Raw genomic sequence first — 15,690 nt, forward strand, 5'->3', positions numbered from 1 at the left:
CAAAATACTGCGTCTGCTGTCAGATGCAGTGGCTCTGATATGTGTTCATAATGCAGGATCTGAGCAGTTAATAGCTCTCAGGATCATGAGTGCATTATCGACTTCCCACTGTGCCCTGGGAACAGAAGGTGTCGGTAAGGGGCCGAGAACCGAGCATTACCCTGGCTCCATACTGCATTGAGTGAGAGCTCCCCGCAGGTCTGCGGCCACCTTTCTGCGCAGAGCAGTGGTTTAAGCTGACAGAGAGCTATTTACCACCCTCATATTCAAGCCTTGATTACATGCAGGGACCCTGTGAGCTCTGAGATGAGAGAGAAAATGCCTGCGATTTTCTGGCTGCAGCTGTTACCTGCTCACCGGGCCCAGCTAACTATTCTCTGCTGATTGGCAGAGCTCGGCTATCACGCCCATTACATTCTCCTCGCATCGCTTGCGCTAGACAACCTGGGCTTTGCTTTTGGCTGGATCCTCACATCCAGTCCTGGGCAGGCAGCAATTTCAGGATATGCTACTTGTACTCCATATTTCCAAAGACATTCTCCTATTTCAAGGAGACCAGTAGAGCTTCCATATTAAGAGCACGAAAAAGGCACATTTTGCCCAGTTTGTCTCTCTCATGCCAACCTACTGATTGGCAGATGGTCTGTCTCTGAAGAAAGCTTGTTTGCAGTGTTTGTGCAATGAAGCCTCTTACTCCGTTCCATCATGAGATGTGCGTCCGCTCCTGGTCTTCTAATGCAGACCAGGGTCGGAGTGCATGGAGATGGGTCTCCATGCAGTCCCCTGTACAGCGCATTAAGAGATGTCAGACGGAGAATTCATGATAACGATGAGTTAGCGACCTAAAAATGAAAAAAAAAAACCCTCAGTAATTAAAAACAATCAGAACAAACCATACAAGAGAGTTAGGCTGGCAGTGCTGAGGAACATTTGAATGACAGGTTTGATCATTGCATGTCATATTCAAGTATAAGAGAAGGAAATTGTCTTTTTGTTTCACTTTTGCCTGTGTTTTAAATACAGAAATAAAAGCTCATACATACCAGGCAAGTTTAATGGATGGGAACTGATGCCTTGGTAAGAAGGCACAGGCTAATGGTTACAGTCCAGGTATTAATCCACAAATGAACCTTTTGCAGAGACGGGCAATAGAACTAGAGGACATGAATTGAGGTTGAAGGGAGGCAGACTCAGGACTAATGTCAGGAAGTATTTTTTTCACGGAGAGGGTGGTGGATATGTGGAATGCCCTCCCGCAGGAGGTGGTGGAGATGAAAACGGTAACGGAATTCAAACATGCGTGGGATAAACACAAAGGAATCCTGTTTAGAAGGAATGGTTCCGTGGAATCTTAGCGGAGATTGGGTGGTGATGCCGGTAATTGGGAAACAAAACAGGGAGTGGAGGAGTGGCCTAGTGCTTAGGGTGGTGGACTTTGGTCCTGGGGAACTGAGGAACTGAGTTGGATTGCCACTTCAGGCACAGGCAGCTCCTTGTGACTCTGGGCAAGTCACTTAACCCTCCATTGCCCCATGTAAGCCGCATTGAGCCTGCCATGAGTGGGAAAGTGCAGGGTACAATGTAACAAAATAAAATAGATACTATTGGAGATTCTACATGGAATATTGCTATTCGACTAGCTAAGGCTGCGCAAGCTTCTGTTTCTGTGAGTCTGACGTCCTGCGCAGCCACATTGGTGACCTGCAAGGGCCGACTTCTACACGGAATGTTGCTAGTGGAATAGCAACATTCCATGTAGAATCTCAAATAGTAGCAACAGTGGAGGAGTGGCCTAGTGGTTAGGGTGGTGGACTTTGGTCCTGGGGAACTGAGTTCGATTCCCACTTCAGGCACAGGCAGCTCCTTGTGACTCTGGGCAAGTCACTTAACCCTCCATTGCCCCATGTAAGCCGCATTGAGCCTGCAATGAGTGGGAAAGCATGGGGTACAAATGTAATTAAAAAAAAAAAGAGCTGGGCAGACTTCTACGGTCTACACCCTGATAGTGATTGAATAGATAGGGATGGGCTGGAGGGTAAATTTTAAGGGACTTTGACGTTAGCTTCAGAACTTAGTACAAGAACAGTACTGGGCAGACTTCTACAGTCTGTGCCCTGAGAAAGGCAAGGACAGATCAAACTCAGGTATAAAGTATCACGTGTCATGTAAAATGAGTTTATCTTGTTGGGCAGACTGGATGGACCTACAGGTCTTTATCTGCTGTCATTTACTATGTTACAGCATTGGACTGTCATTCTGTCTGACCTTGGAAGAGTTGCTTCATCTCCCTGTATCTGTGATCTAGCCTCCAGCTGTTCCTCTCTGTAACTATGAAGGGTTGAATTTCTCTCTCTGCACCTGTGTCTCAACCCCAAGAACAGCTGCTGATACTGTGACCCTGGACAAGTCACTTTCTCTCTCTCTGCAAGACGGCACCTCTGATCTAACCTCCTCCTCTGCCCATAACTCTCTGTTATCTTGGCCAGATCGTCCTCTGCCTTTGAGGTTTTTCTTAATCTGACTTTGGCACTCAACAAGTGAGGTTTTGCTCAAAGCCCCTACATACAAATAAGTGATGCCAGTTCTTAAAGCTCGGACGACTCTCTGTCGCTGTAATAGAATCTGACATATGTGGTGGTCCAGAGCGTCCCCATTCTAAACCACCTAGGTGAAGGGGATTTCCACCAAGATGGAGTCAACACTCTGAGAGAACGGGGAAACAAAATGGGAAGGCGTAAGACTTCCCTTCCAAATCGTAGCAGCAGCTCCCCTTTTGCCAGGCAGCCATACCATAGTTCATCCTCCAGGATACAGCTAAAAACTCACTGGTGTCTGTTTCGGGATCCTGTTTCACATTCCAAGAGAACAACCCAGTGGCGTAGGCACAAGTGGGCCTGGGTGGGCCGGGACCCACCCACTTAGGGCTCAGGCCCACCCAACAGTAGCACACGTTTAGTGGTAGCTGGTGGGGATCCCAAGCTCTGCCAGCTGAAGACTTCCTCCTGATGGTAACGAAAATGCTTCTCTCCATGATACCGGCACCTACGTATGTTCAGTTTTCAGCGCATGCCTGCTGCAGAGTGCCAAGGTGGAAAGAAGCATTTTCCCACCAGCTGAGATATTTTTTGGGTGGTGGCTGGGGGAGGGGAGAACAATTGGTGCCCACCCAGTTCTTCCCTAGGCCCACCCAAAATCTGTTGTCTGGCTACGCCCCTGGAACAACCACCCCGCATCTGAATCCATGTGAGAGGAGTGCCCCACCTGCCCCTTCTGGGGTGAGAGAAACTAGTGTAGCAAGGATCAATGAAACTCAACTCATTTTAGAGAGGAGCTCCCTTGTTGCCCTGAGGTCACCAAAGGATCATATTAGAGGTCGGGCATCTTTGGACAGTGACTAGCTGAATCCTAAATCCCTGTGAGTACAATTAATGGGAGAGGAGCCAGTGAACTGGGCTGTTCCTTAACTGTTACCCCCCCCCCCCCCCCCCCCCTTGTTAAGACCAGAACAGATGTGTTTGGTATGTTTTATCTGATGCACACAATTCTGTTTCTAGTATGATGAAATTGGTTTTGGGTATACAACAGAAAAATGGGACTATAAAATAATGAGTGGAGTGGAACGGGTAGACGTGAATCATTTGTTTACTCATTCCAAAAATACTAGGACTAGGGGGCATGCGATGAAGTTACAAAGTAGTAAAATGAATTGGAGAAAGCTTTTCTTCACTCGTCGTGTAATTAAACTCTGGAATCTGTTGCCAGAGAATGTGGTAAAGGTGGTTAGCTTAGCAGGGTTTAAAAAAGGTTTGGCCAGCTTCCTAAAGGAAAGGTCAATAGACCTTTATTAAAATGGACTTGGGAGGAAAATCCACTGCTTATTTCTGGGATAAGCAGTATAAAATGTTTTGTACTCTTTTCGGATCTTGCCAGGTATTTGTGACCTGGATTGGCCACTGTTGGAAACAGGATACTGGGCTTGATGGACCATTGGTCTGACCCAGTATGGCCACTCTTACGTTATGAGATGGTTAACATATAGATAGGTAAGAGATTTAGAGGAGTTAGAAAGTAAGGTGACTAATTTAAGGAAAGGTGCATGTGCTTTCTTAGATGCCGCTGACCATTGAGCAGAGGATTTCAATGTATCATCAACGATGACACCTAGATCCCTTTCCTGGTTGGTGACTCCTAATATGGACCCTTGCATCATGTAGCTATAGTTTGGGTTCCTCTTTCCCACATACCCCACTTTGCACTTGCTCACAATACACGTCGTCTACCACGTATTGAGCCTGAACAATTGAAGTTTTTGATGTTAAGAAGAAGGAGCTCCCTAGCATTGAACAGAGTTAATTTGAGGGGGGGTTAGTTATGAGGAGGGGGCTTCCGTTTGGAATGTGGGGCTATAGATCCTGTTTATTCCGTAGTTGGAATTGAACTTTGATGTTATGTGTTTCTTACGTTGATATCCTGCTCTGAGGTTTTCATAAGTGAAAGGAAAAGGACCTCCGTGGAAGGAACGAGTCAAAGATGAAACCAAAAAAAGTGGAGTCAGTCGATCGAATATAGGAACCAAATGATTCTTTAATTGGAAATATCCAAAATATTCAAAGAGTCTGACACAGCTGCGTTTCAGCCTAAGACTACACCTTCATAAATGCTCCTGTCTTTGTTTTGAGGTGATGCATATCAGCATATTATACTGTTTCTTTTTTTCTTTGTTTGTTTTTTTGTATAAAGTGGTGGGGTAGCTCTCTTAGTCCGATTTTAAAGGTAATAAATAGAAATAAAACAAAACAAAAATAAGATGATGTCTGTATTGGACTAACAATACTTTTTTTGATTAGCTTTCAAAGGCAATACCTTAATCCTAAAATGTATTAAGTTAGTCCAATAAAAAAAAAAGGTATCCTCTTATTTTCTTTTCTTTGTTCTGTGCTATTCTTTCTTTGTAAAACTTTCCGGCTTGTCGTTCCTGCAGCACTTTCATACAAGTGAGGCATATTTTCAAAGCACTTTGGGAGGCTAAGAGGCATATTTTCAAAGCACTTAGCCTCCCAAAGTTCCATAGAAACCTATGGAACTTAGCCTCCCAAAGTGCTTTGAAAATATGCCTCTATGTTCCATAGGTTCCTATGGAACTTTGGGAGGCTAAGTGCTTTGAAAATGAGCTTTATAGTAACCTAGTAGATGACGGCAGAAAAAGACCTGCATGGTCCATCCAGTCTGCCCAACAAGATAAACTCATATGTGTATACCTTACCTTGATTTGTACCTGTCTTTTTCAGGGCACAGACCGTACAAGTCTGCCCAGCACTATCCCCGCCTCCCAGCCACCAGCCCCGCCTCTCACCACCGGCTCTGGCACAGACCGTATAAGTCTGCCCAGCACTATTCCTCGCCTCCCAACCACCAGTCCCGCCTCCCACCACCAGCTCTGGCACAGACCGTATGCCCAGCACTATCCCTGCCTCCCACCACCGGCTCTGGCACAGACCGTATAAGTCTGCTCGGCACTATCTCCGCCTCCCAACCACCAGCCCCGCCTCCCACCACCGGCTCTGCCACCCAATCTCGGCTAAGCTCCTGAGGATCTATTTCTTCTGAACAGGATTCCTTTATGTTTATCCCACGCATGTTTGAATTCCGTTACCGTTTTCATCTCCACCACCTCCCGCGGGAGGGCATTCCAAGCATCCACCACTCTCTCCGTGAAAAAATACTTTCTGACATTTTTCTTGAGTCTGCCCCCCCCCCCCCCCTTCAATCTCATTTCATATCCTCTCGTTCCTTGTCTAGCTGTGCTTAATTTTGTTAAAGTTAGATAAATGTTAAAAAAAAAATATCTAACTTGTGAAGGGAGCTGAAAGTTGAGGTGCAGGAATGGAACACCGCATCCCTCTGATCTTACTCCAGCCAGTCAGTGGTCACCAATGTTTTTCCGCTGAAGCCATAGATAAGGGTATTGATTTGATCTTAAGTGGCAATCTCTCTCTCCTCCTCCTCCTGCTTAGAACAGCCAAAGGCCAAGACTTGCTTTCTTTTTGAAACTCTAATTTTTTCTCTCGGGTCATTTTGACACCGCTGTCTTCCATTGCAGGATCTGCTCAAGGTTCTTTTTTTTTTTTTTTCTTTAAACAATCATCTGTGGAAGTAGCCTGGATAATTGCCTGGTTAAATAAGAATAATTTTCACTAAATAAGGGGAGAGACTCAAATCAGGCGTAATTGTACAATCATGAGAGGCTCCTCCGAGGTCTGCAACTCTGCTTTAATATCCGAGATATTAGTTAATAGAACGTTGGGTGAACACCTTCCATCAGATCAATGAGGAAGTGAGTTTCTGAAATTCATTCTTTCCCCTGCTCTCTTCACATTCTTCCCATTTTTTTTCTTGCCTTTCCTCCTTACTGTCCCTTTTCTGCCCTTTCTTTCTGTCTTTCTTGTCCTCTTATCTTTCCTCCGGTCTCTTCTTCTCCCTGCATTTTCCATTCTCCCTTTCTAAAGGATTATCGTGGATCCGTGAGTCTGGGCTACAATTTTAGCCAGAGATGTAACATTAAAGTTTTTAGAATAAGCTTCATATGTAATAATATACTGTAGTAACATCAGCTTCATGAATAGGTATTTATTTTTATTACATTTGTACCCCGCGCTTTCCCACTCATGGCAGGCTCAATGCGGCTTACATGGGGCAATGGAGGGTTAAGTGATTTGCCCAGAGTCACAAGGAGCTGCCTGTGCCGGGAATCGAACTCAGTTCCTCAGGACCAAAGTCCACCACGCTAACCACTAGGCCACACCAAGCAAATTTGCTCCACTCAAACTCTACTACTAATAGCCATTTCGATAGCGCTACTAGACGTACGCAGGGCTGTACACATTATATGCAGGTACTTTCTCTGTCCATAGAGGGCTCACAATCTAAGTAAAACTCGGAGCCAGAGTGCTGTTCGTATCTTCAGAAACGAAGCAATAAATTTAGCAAATGGTCCCTTTAATGCAGTGAATCGTTTGTGCCAGGGTGAAAGTTGCACGGTCTCTGTCACATTTCCACAGGGGCAGTTCGAGGGGTCAGCTTTGCTCAGACTGGAAGGCTCTTGCACCCTTCCATAGTATAAATCTGCCAGATCATTGCAGTGACTGTAGCGGTGTACACCATCTGGCTTCCTCTTCACCTGCCCCGGCTTGTGCCAGGGCTGGAATTAGGGGCACCAATCAGGATAAATGCCTTGGGAACCCATGAACTAGGGGGCTTGAAGCCTGCCTGAAGCTGAAGAATGGATAGGCGATAACTAGGCACAGGGGCGTAGCCAGACCTCGGCGGGAGGGGGGGGGGGGGGTCCAGAATCCAAAGTGTGTGGGGGGTGGGCACATTTTAGCCCGCCTCCCCCAGCCGCCGCCCATCTCCCGCCGCCGCTGCCAGGTACCTTTGCTGGTGGGGGTCCCCAACCCCCGCCAGCCGAAGCCTTCTTCATTGCCGGTCTCCAGCGTGCCGCGTTCACTGATCTGTGCTTTCTTGAGTCCTGACGTCCTGCGCATTCCTTTAAGTGAAACTGAGCAGTTTCACTTAAAGGAATGTGCAGGACGTCAGGAGGAAGAAAGCACAGAGCAGCGAACACGGCACGCTGGAGACCGGTGCCGAAGCAGGCTTCGGCTGGCGGGGGGTTGGGGACCCCCGCCAGCAAAACCAGGAGCCCGGACTTAATTTGTGGGGGCCCAGGCCCCCATGGCCCCACCTAGCTACGCCCCTAACTGGGCAGTGAGGCCCTCTTCCCAGTTTTGGCCCTGGGTCCTAGCCTGTGTAGCCTTAACTTGTGTACGTACATTATTTATTTATTTATTTAATTTATTTAGATTTAGATTAGTAGAGACTGAAAGCTTTGGTCAGTTTCCCTTGTCACTGTTTCTTGTTTTCTTTTTTTTCTGCTCTTTTTATCTGTCTGCAGGCCAACCTTCCAATATTTTACCTGGTACACGTGCGTCTTGGGGACCGTGGGATGCGGACTCATGATGTTTTTTATTAATCCTGTTCATGCCGCAGTGAATGTTGCCTTTTTGCTGGTTTTGGTGCTGGCCTTACATTACACCTCTCCGAGCAGCAGTTGGGGCTACATCAGCCAGGCTCTGATCTTCCACCAGGTGAGTGGTCCGAAAATACTCCACCCAAACTCTGATTCCACCAGGTGAGTGGTCCAGAAATACCCCACCCAGACGCTGATCCTCCACTACATGAATCGTCTGGTCTGACTCGCATTTATTCTGCTTGCTCCACAATAGTCAATAAGCAGATTACCCCATTCCTCACCTCCTCTTTTGGGAGTGTCATTCTCTAGCCCTACAACCTGGTATACTCAGTGTAAGGCCTGCCCCCCCCCCCCCCCCATTCCTGTGGCTTCCCTCCCCTTTGTGCTGAGCATGAGGTCTGGACTCCCTCCCCCTTATACTGAGCACAAGGCCTCCCTACCTGTTATACTAAAGTGTGGAATTCAATCCCTAGCCCCTCTCTAGCACCAGGACCGCCGAGAGACTAGGCCAGGCCCGGGGCAAGGCTGCCCCGCCCCCCCCCCCACCACCACTGTCGCTCCCCCGCCACCCCCCGTCGCTGCAGTCCACGGTCTCACCTGCCTGCCTCCAAGGCTCCAGGCCCCCTTCATTCAAAGCAGCAGTCGCAGATCACGTCTCTTCTAGCCTTCCCTCCCTGTGTCCCGCCCTCATCTGATGTAACTTCTGGTTTCCGAGAGGGCGGGACACAGGGAGGGAAGGCCAGAAGAGACGCGATCTGCAACTGCCGCTTTGAATGAAGGGGGCCCGGAGTTGAGGAGGCAGGCAGGTGAGACCGGGGACTGCAGCACCGGCAGCCTGACCCTGGAGCCGGGCCCCCCTTGGAGTCCCAGGCCCGGGGAATTTTGAGCCCCCCCCCCCCTCGGCAGCCCTGTCTAGCATAGTGAACACAAAGCTTGTGCTCCCCTATTTCCTGCTATACTCAGTATGAAATTTCCTGACTCTTACTGGTATACTGAGGCCTTCCCCCCTCCCATCCCCCTACCTTGCATTCCAGTATTTAAAGAGCTCTGAGTTCCTGCTGTATGACAGAGAGCATAAGAGTAGCCATACTGGGTCAGACCAATGGTCCATCTAGCCCAGTATCCTATTTTGCAAACAGTGGCCAAGCCAGGTCACAAGTACCCGGCAGAAACCCTGCCAATCCCGCGTGTGTGTTCCCCTCCAGTTCTATAAATAGGAGGATGAGTTCATTCCCTCCAGTGTGTTGGGAGGATGTGTGATTCCCTCCAGGAGGCGCGTGTGTTCCCCTCCACTTATACAATAAGGAGGATGAGTTTATTCCCTCCAGGAGGATGTGCATTCCCTCCTTTATGAGTTCATGCCCTTGTGATGGGCCATCGTTCGCTGTGAGGAAAGCTCTTGTGATTCCCATTGCGGTTGCCATACTGCTTTGGAAGCTTCAAATACTGAAGAGGCAGTGGAGCTAGCTGGCCAAGAGGGCACTGTGAAAGTTTGAGTGCTCTCTATCTCCCCTGCTGGTTGATGGACATAACCCATCTCCTCACCAAATAGGAGAAGTCCTTGAAAAGGCAACTTCACCAACCTTTGCTTAGAGGCCATGTCCGCTGCCCAGTGTCGTAGCCACAGACGACGGCGAGCCGCCACTGCTACTGCCATTTGTTTAGCCGAAGCTCTGACAAGGTCATAAAGGGCATCAGCCAGAAAGGACAAGGCCACCTCCATCCGCTGAGCCACATCCAAGAAGGGCTCCGCTCCATCTCCAAGCTAGGCGGGCTCTCACAGCATAACAGCTGCATGCAGACGCCCGAACAGTGAGACCTGCAATTTCAAAGGACCGTTTCAACGCTGTTTCCAGCCTACGGTCTTGAACATCCTTCAGGGCAACACCTCCTTCAACAGGGAGGGTAGTTCTCTTTGTCACCGCAGTGACTAGGGCATCCACTGTAGGCATTTGAAAACGAGCCATATGTCCCTCACGCAGAGGGTATAACTGCCCCATAGCCCTGGAAACTCTCAAAGGATATGCTACCAATCCCAAGGCAAGCAGTGGCTTCCCGATGTCTGTCTCACTAGCAGACTATGGACTTTTCCTCCAGGAATTTGTCCAAACCTTTTTTAAACCCAGGTACGCTAACCGCGGTTACTACATCCTCCGGCAAAGAGTTCCAGAGCTTAACTATTTGTTGAGTGAAAAAATATGCCCTCGTATTTGTGATCCCTGCTAGATTTCTGAGAGCTGGATATTCCTCTCTCAGTTCCTGTCCTGCTGAGCACTCCCTGTCACAAGCTCACTACCTGCTCTGTGGACTTTGGTTGTGTAGCAGCTCTGTGCTAGCTGTAGCCTTGTTACCCCTGACAAGTGTCTTGCCCCTATAGTAAGAATATTGTTTGACTCATCTCTAATTGCATTCAGACTTCATTTATTCCTTTATCTGTTCCCCAGTCCAGATTCTCTTTGTGTTTGCACAAAGCCTACCTGTCCTCTCTGACTCTGTAATAAAATCAATATTAGATTCTAACATACTAGCATGATTACTTTCATATATCTTTTCACATTTTGAAACCTCTTTTATTTTGAAATGAACTTCTAGACATTAATTTTAACAAAAAGCGAGACCCTTTCTGTGAATGCCAAGACGGATACCAACCTCCCAGTGTACATTGTCATGTTAACAGAGGGAGCGTTATTTCTTTCTTTTATTTCAAAGAGTTGGACTATCAGCCCCTCCAAATTTTGTACTTAAATTACCGACATCCCAACGCGCCCTCTCCTCTTCCATCAGGTAAAGCTTTCTCCCTTTCGGGGTGACATGTCTTTCACATCACGTATCGTTGTGTTTCAAAGCTGTAGGTCCCTCCCAAGAGATTTTATGACAATTTAAGAGGGTATCACGTCAGGCAGTGGGAGTTAGTGACTTGCCCATGATCACAAGGAATGTCAGTGGCTGAAGTGGGACTGGAACGGGAAGAACAGGGTTCAAAGTAACCATCAGCCTTTCAACATAATTCCAGTCTAAATCTAAGTTTATTGGGTTTGGTCTCTGCTCATTTGAAGACACCTCCATTCTACACCCAAGCCGAGTCCAGTCTAATTCAAACAGCGCAGCGTAGTGTGCAGTATATCAAGATGAATCAGTGTTATCTCAGCGTCAACATTCCCCATTCTCCTGCTGCTTGGTTTTGAAGTAACTCGGTGATAAATCGGGTCCTTTAATCTCCCTTTGTGAGAGAATAACGATGAGCGTTTGTGTTTGTAGAATGTACGTATATCTGTTATAACAGTTCGTGTGTCTATTCTCTGTCCAACAGGTCTCTTGTCTGTGACTCCTTGAGGCAAAGAAGGCAGTAAAAACTTAAAATGTGAAATTTGTCTTTTTGTTTCTTTTTGAGCGCTAATTTGTCAGTGATCACAAATCAAGCCTATGGGGGAAATCGTGATTTTTGATATGACCATCTATAGCCATGATATAATTGTGTGTGTTTCTATTCTTTTTTTAATTTGCATTTATTATATAAGATACAAGCAAGCTTGAAAGAAAAGTACACTTCAGTAATCTTAATTTCCAATTGAATTTTTTCTTATTTAAGAGAAATCAAAAGACGATTTGTATAATGTAGTTTCCCAAGAGACTGACTTGGCTTCTTTAGGGTCCCTTTTCCCAAGCTGCGATAAAACGGGTCATGTGGTGTCAGGGACACATGGATTTGCCGCACGCTGAGGACCTTTTATCGCAGCAGGTAAAAGGAGTTGTTTTTTTTAAGGAAATGGATGTGCGGTAAGTTAAGCTCTTGCTGTGCAGCCATTTCTTGGAAGAGACCTATCCGCCTCTTATCTAAGGGCTCCTGCACTAACCCAGTGGTAGGATAAGCCCCTGGCGCAAAAAAAAACATTTTTGGAGTGCCAGAAATGGAGCTTGGCACACACCAGAACTACCGCCAGCTCTTGTAGTAGCCTGGCAGTAGGGACGATTTGCACCATTGCCATGGTAACCCCTACTGCAGCTTTGTAAAAGGACCTCAAGATGTAAACCTCTTAGAACCTGGTGGTAGAAGCACAGGGCCAGATTCTATATATACATAGTAACATAGTAAATGACGGCAGATAAAGACCTGAACGGTCCATCCAGTCTGCCCAACGATAAACTCATTTTACATGGTATGTGATACTTTATACCCGAGTTTGATTTGTCCTTGCCATTCTCAGGGCACAGACCGTAAAAGTCTGCCCAGCAGTGTTCCTGTACTAAGTTCTGAAGCTAAAGTCGAAGCCCCTTAAAATTTACACTCTAGCCCATCCCTATCTATTCAGTCATGATCAGGGCGTAGACCGTAGAAGTCTGCCCAACACTGTTCTTGTACTAAAAGTTCTGAAGTTAACGTCGAAGCCCCTTTAAAATTTACACTCCAGCCCATCCCTATCTATTCAGTCACGATCAGGGCGTAGACCATAGAAGTCTGCCTAGCTCCCATTTTGTTTCCACCGGCGTCGCCACTCAATCTCTGCTAAGATTCCGCAGAACCATTCCTTCTAAACAGGATTCCTTTGTGTTTATCCCACACATGTTTGAATTCCAGAAATCCTTATTCACTCACTCGCACAAAGTAACTCCTTTCACTAAATATCTCAGATCTTAATGCAAAAGTCTCCACCTGTCTTACTGCAGCTGGTCAGGGTGAAAAAAAAAAAAAACATATCACTTAGAAGAAATAACTACCACATATTTACAGAGGTAGAAAAGCTGAAAAGTTTCCCTCGGGAAGATTGAACTTGCTGTCTTTAAAATTTAAAAATGTTTTCTTCTCTCTTGAGTTGACGTAGTAAGATCTGTGTTTGTATTCTTATATTTTCGGTTGTTTGCATCACGTTCCAAAACAGTTCAGGAATAAAAATGTACCAAAATTACAACTGTGCCATTGTGCCGACTCTTGACATGAAAAGGTAGCGTTCCTCTTGCTGGTTATCAATCGCGGAGACCCTCCCAGTCTTTTAGCACCGTAGCCTACCTCTCCCTCCTTCTCCCCCCCATATTTAACTCTTTTATTCGCTTCATTAAAAGCTCATATGAGCAGAGCTGCTCCAGTCCATGTAATTTGCAGCAGTTTAGCTTATAAAGAGAAGCTGGCACTTAATTTATCAAGGCAGCCTATTACGTTGCCCCCTGTTGGCAGAGGAGCTGAGGGAAGATTGTGCTTATGCTTTTGACAGCAGAGGCTCTTGCTTTCTGCTCTTTGGAGTTGCGTAGGTGGAGCATTTTTCACTGGTTGGGCACTTCCAAGCCTTTCCTGACGTTTGCCTTCTTCCATTTACTGCCCAACTGTTTGGTCATGTACGCATGGATTTTTTTTTTAATATAGAGGAGTGTGGTAGCCGTGTTAGTCCACTCTTAAGGTTATCAATAGACATTTGCTTATTTCCGATCTGAGGAAGAAGGGCAACCTTCGAAAGCTAATCAAGAAATGTATTAAGTTATGTCCAATAAAAAAGGTATCATCTTATGTTCTTTTCCATGTTTTATTTTGTTTGATTTCTTTTTTAATATAGAAAACTTCTCTAAAATGTTTTGTTAGACTAACTACTCTGTACTGACTGTAGGTTTTATTTTCCCCTCCCCTCCCCTCCCCTCCCTTCTCCTCTCTCACTCCTCTTATGTTCACTTTATCCTTAATCTCGTACTTTCTTCCTCCCCCCCTCTCCTTTTCTCCCTCTATTTTCACACGTTCCTTGGTTCCCTTTCCTCGTTCCATTGCTCGTCCTCACTCCCTCACTCCATTTTCTCAGAGTTTTGCCATCTGATTCTATAGCTACAGTCACAAGGTCCAACAAGTAATTGATATTTCTGAGAAACTATTTACCCTTAAGCACTGATAAACTAAAAGACACATTGGCAGAAGTTGGAGAGAAAGTAGAATGTTAGGTATTTTTAGGAAAGGAATGGAAAACAAAAATGAGGACATTATAATGCCTTTGTATTGGTCCGTGGTGTGACCGCACATCAAATATTGTGTTCAATTCTGGTCACCGCATCTCAAAAAAGATATAGTGGAATTAGAAAAGATACAGAGAAGGGCGACGAAAATGATAAAGGGGATAGGACGACTTCCCTATGAGGAAAGGCTAAAGCGGCTAGGGCTCTTCAGCTTGGAGAAGACGGCTGAAGGGAGATATGATAGAGGTCTATAAAATAATGAGTGGAGTGGAATGGGTAGATATGAATCGTTTGCTTACTGTTTCCAAAAATACTAGGTCTAGGGGGCATACGATGGAGCTACAAAGTAGTAAATTTAAAATGATTCCAAGAAAATGTTTCTTCACTCAACGTGTAATTCAACTCTGGAATTCGTTGCCAGAGAATGCGGTAAAGGCGGTTAGCTTAGCAGGATTTTAAAAAGGTTTGGATGGCTTCCTAAAGGAAAAGTCTATAGACCATTATTAAAATGACAGGGAAAATCCACTGCTTATTTCTGGGATAAGCAGCAAAAAATGTATTCAACGTTTTTGAGATCTTGACAGGTATTTGTGACCTGGATTGGCCACTGTGGGAAACAGGATGCTGGGCTTGATGGACCTTTGGTGTATATTGCCAGTGTGGCAATATACTTATGCATTTATGAGAGTGGGTTGAACCCATTTGATGTAGACGAAAGATACAGGCTAATCTCTGATCCATGAGAAGATTCTGGAACCAGCACCTGGACGGGGAGGAAATCCTCTAGTCTCTGGGTTCATAGTGAAAAGCAGAGGGCCACGTGCTTCTGGTTTTACACTGTGCTTGTCTGCCTCTACTTGGGACAGCTAGAATGGGAATTTCTGCACACTGGGAAGTATATATAAAACCCCGGTCTAAGTCCCAGTGAACAGAGAGTGCTGGAGTGAAAGATTATTTGATTGTGCTAAGAATCTAAACAACCCCCCCTCACATACATATGTGGTGCTTGTAAAGAAAAACAAAAAAACAAGACCCTCAATATTTTTCCAAATAACCCACAAATAAATGTAACTATTATTTAAATAATTACAATTATTGACGGGGGTTACTGCAAGATGCTGTGAAAACTGGATGAAAGTTTTTCTTCACCCAACGCGTAATTAAACTCTGGAATTCGTTGCCGGAGAACGTGGTGAAGGCGGTTAGCTTGGCAGAGTTTTAAAAGGGGTTAGACGGTTTCCTAAAGGACAAGTCCATAAACCACTACTAAATGGACTTGGGGAAAATCCACAATTCCAGGAATAACATGTATAGAATGTTTGTACGTTTGGGAACTCGCCAGGTGCCCTTGGCCTGGATTGGCCGCTGTCGTGGACAGGATGCTGGGCTCGATGGACCCTTGGTCTTTTCCCAGTGTGGCATTACTTATGTACTTATCCCTGTATTCAAAATGATGTCATTCAAAAAGTGACCATTAAAATCTGTTTTAGCAAAATGGCATTTTAGTCAGTGATGTCGAACACTTTGTGAATGTGTCAAGGTTGACGGAGGCCACATTAGGAATTAGCTAAGAAAAAATCCGTTATACTAATGTAGATTTCAAAGGGTCATACTAAATGTTTAAAACATGGACACTGTGTACATATATTTCCGCATCTACCTTCATAAGCCGAGTACATCCATTCAGAAACAGGATGTTCAAACTCATCTGGTACAGTCTCCCAACGTCAAACACC

The 15,690-nt window shown here is 45.8% G+C and overlaps 1 protein-coding gene across 1 annotated transcript in view; it reads left to right on the forward strand.

Annotated features, from left to right (window-relative positions):
• Positions 1 to 15,690, forward strand: part of LOC115478389 (solute carrier family 12 member 9-like) — a 142,569-nt gene that overhangs the window by 118,482 nt on the left and 8,397 nt on the right. The window contains exon 7 of the mRNA XM_030215687.1: positions 7,949 to 8,141. Coding sequence (XP_030071547.1) covers positions 7,949 to 8,141 — 193 coding nt within the window. The remainder of the gene's footprint in view (positions 1 to 7,948; positions 8,142 to 15,690) is intronic.

Source organism: Microcaecilia unicolor, chromosome 10 (assembly GCF_901765095.1).
Source record: "Microcaecilia unicolor chromosome 10, aMicUni1.1, whole genome shotgun sequence".
NCBI classification, from domain to species: domain Eukaryota; kingdom Metazoa; phylum Chordata; class Amphibia; order Gymnophiona; family Siphonopidae; genus Microcaecilia; species Microcaecilia unicolor.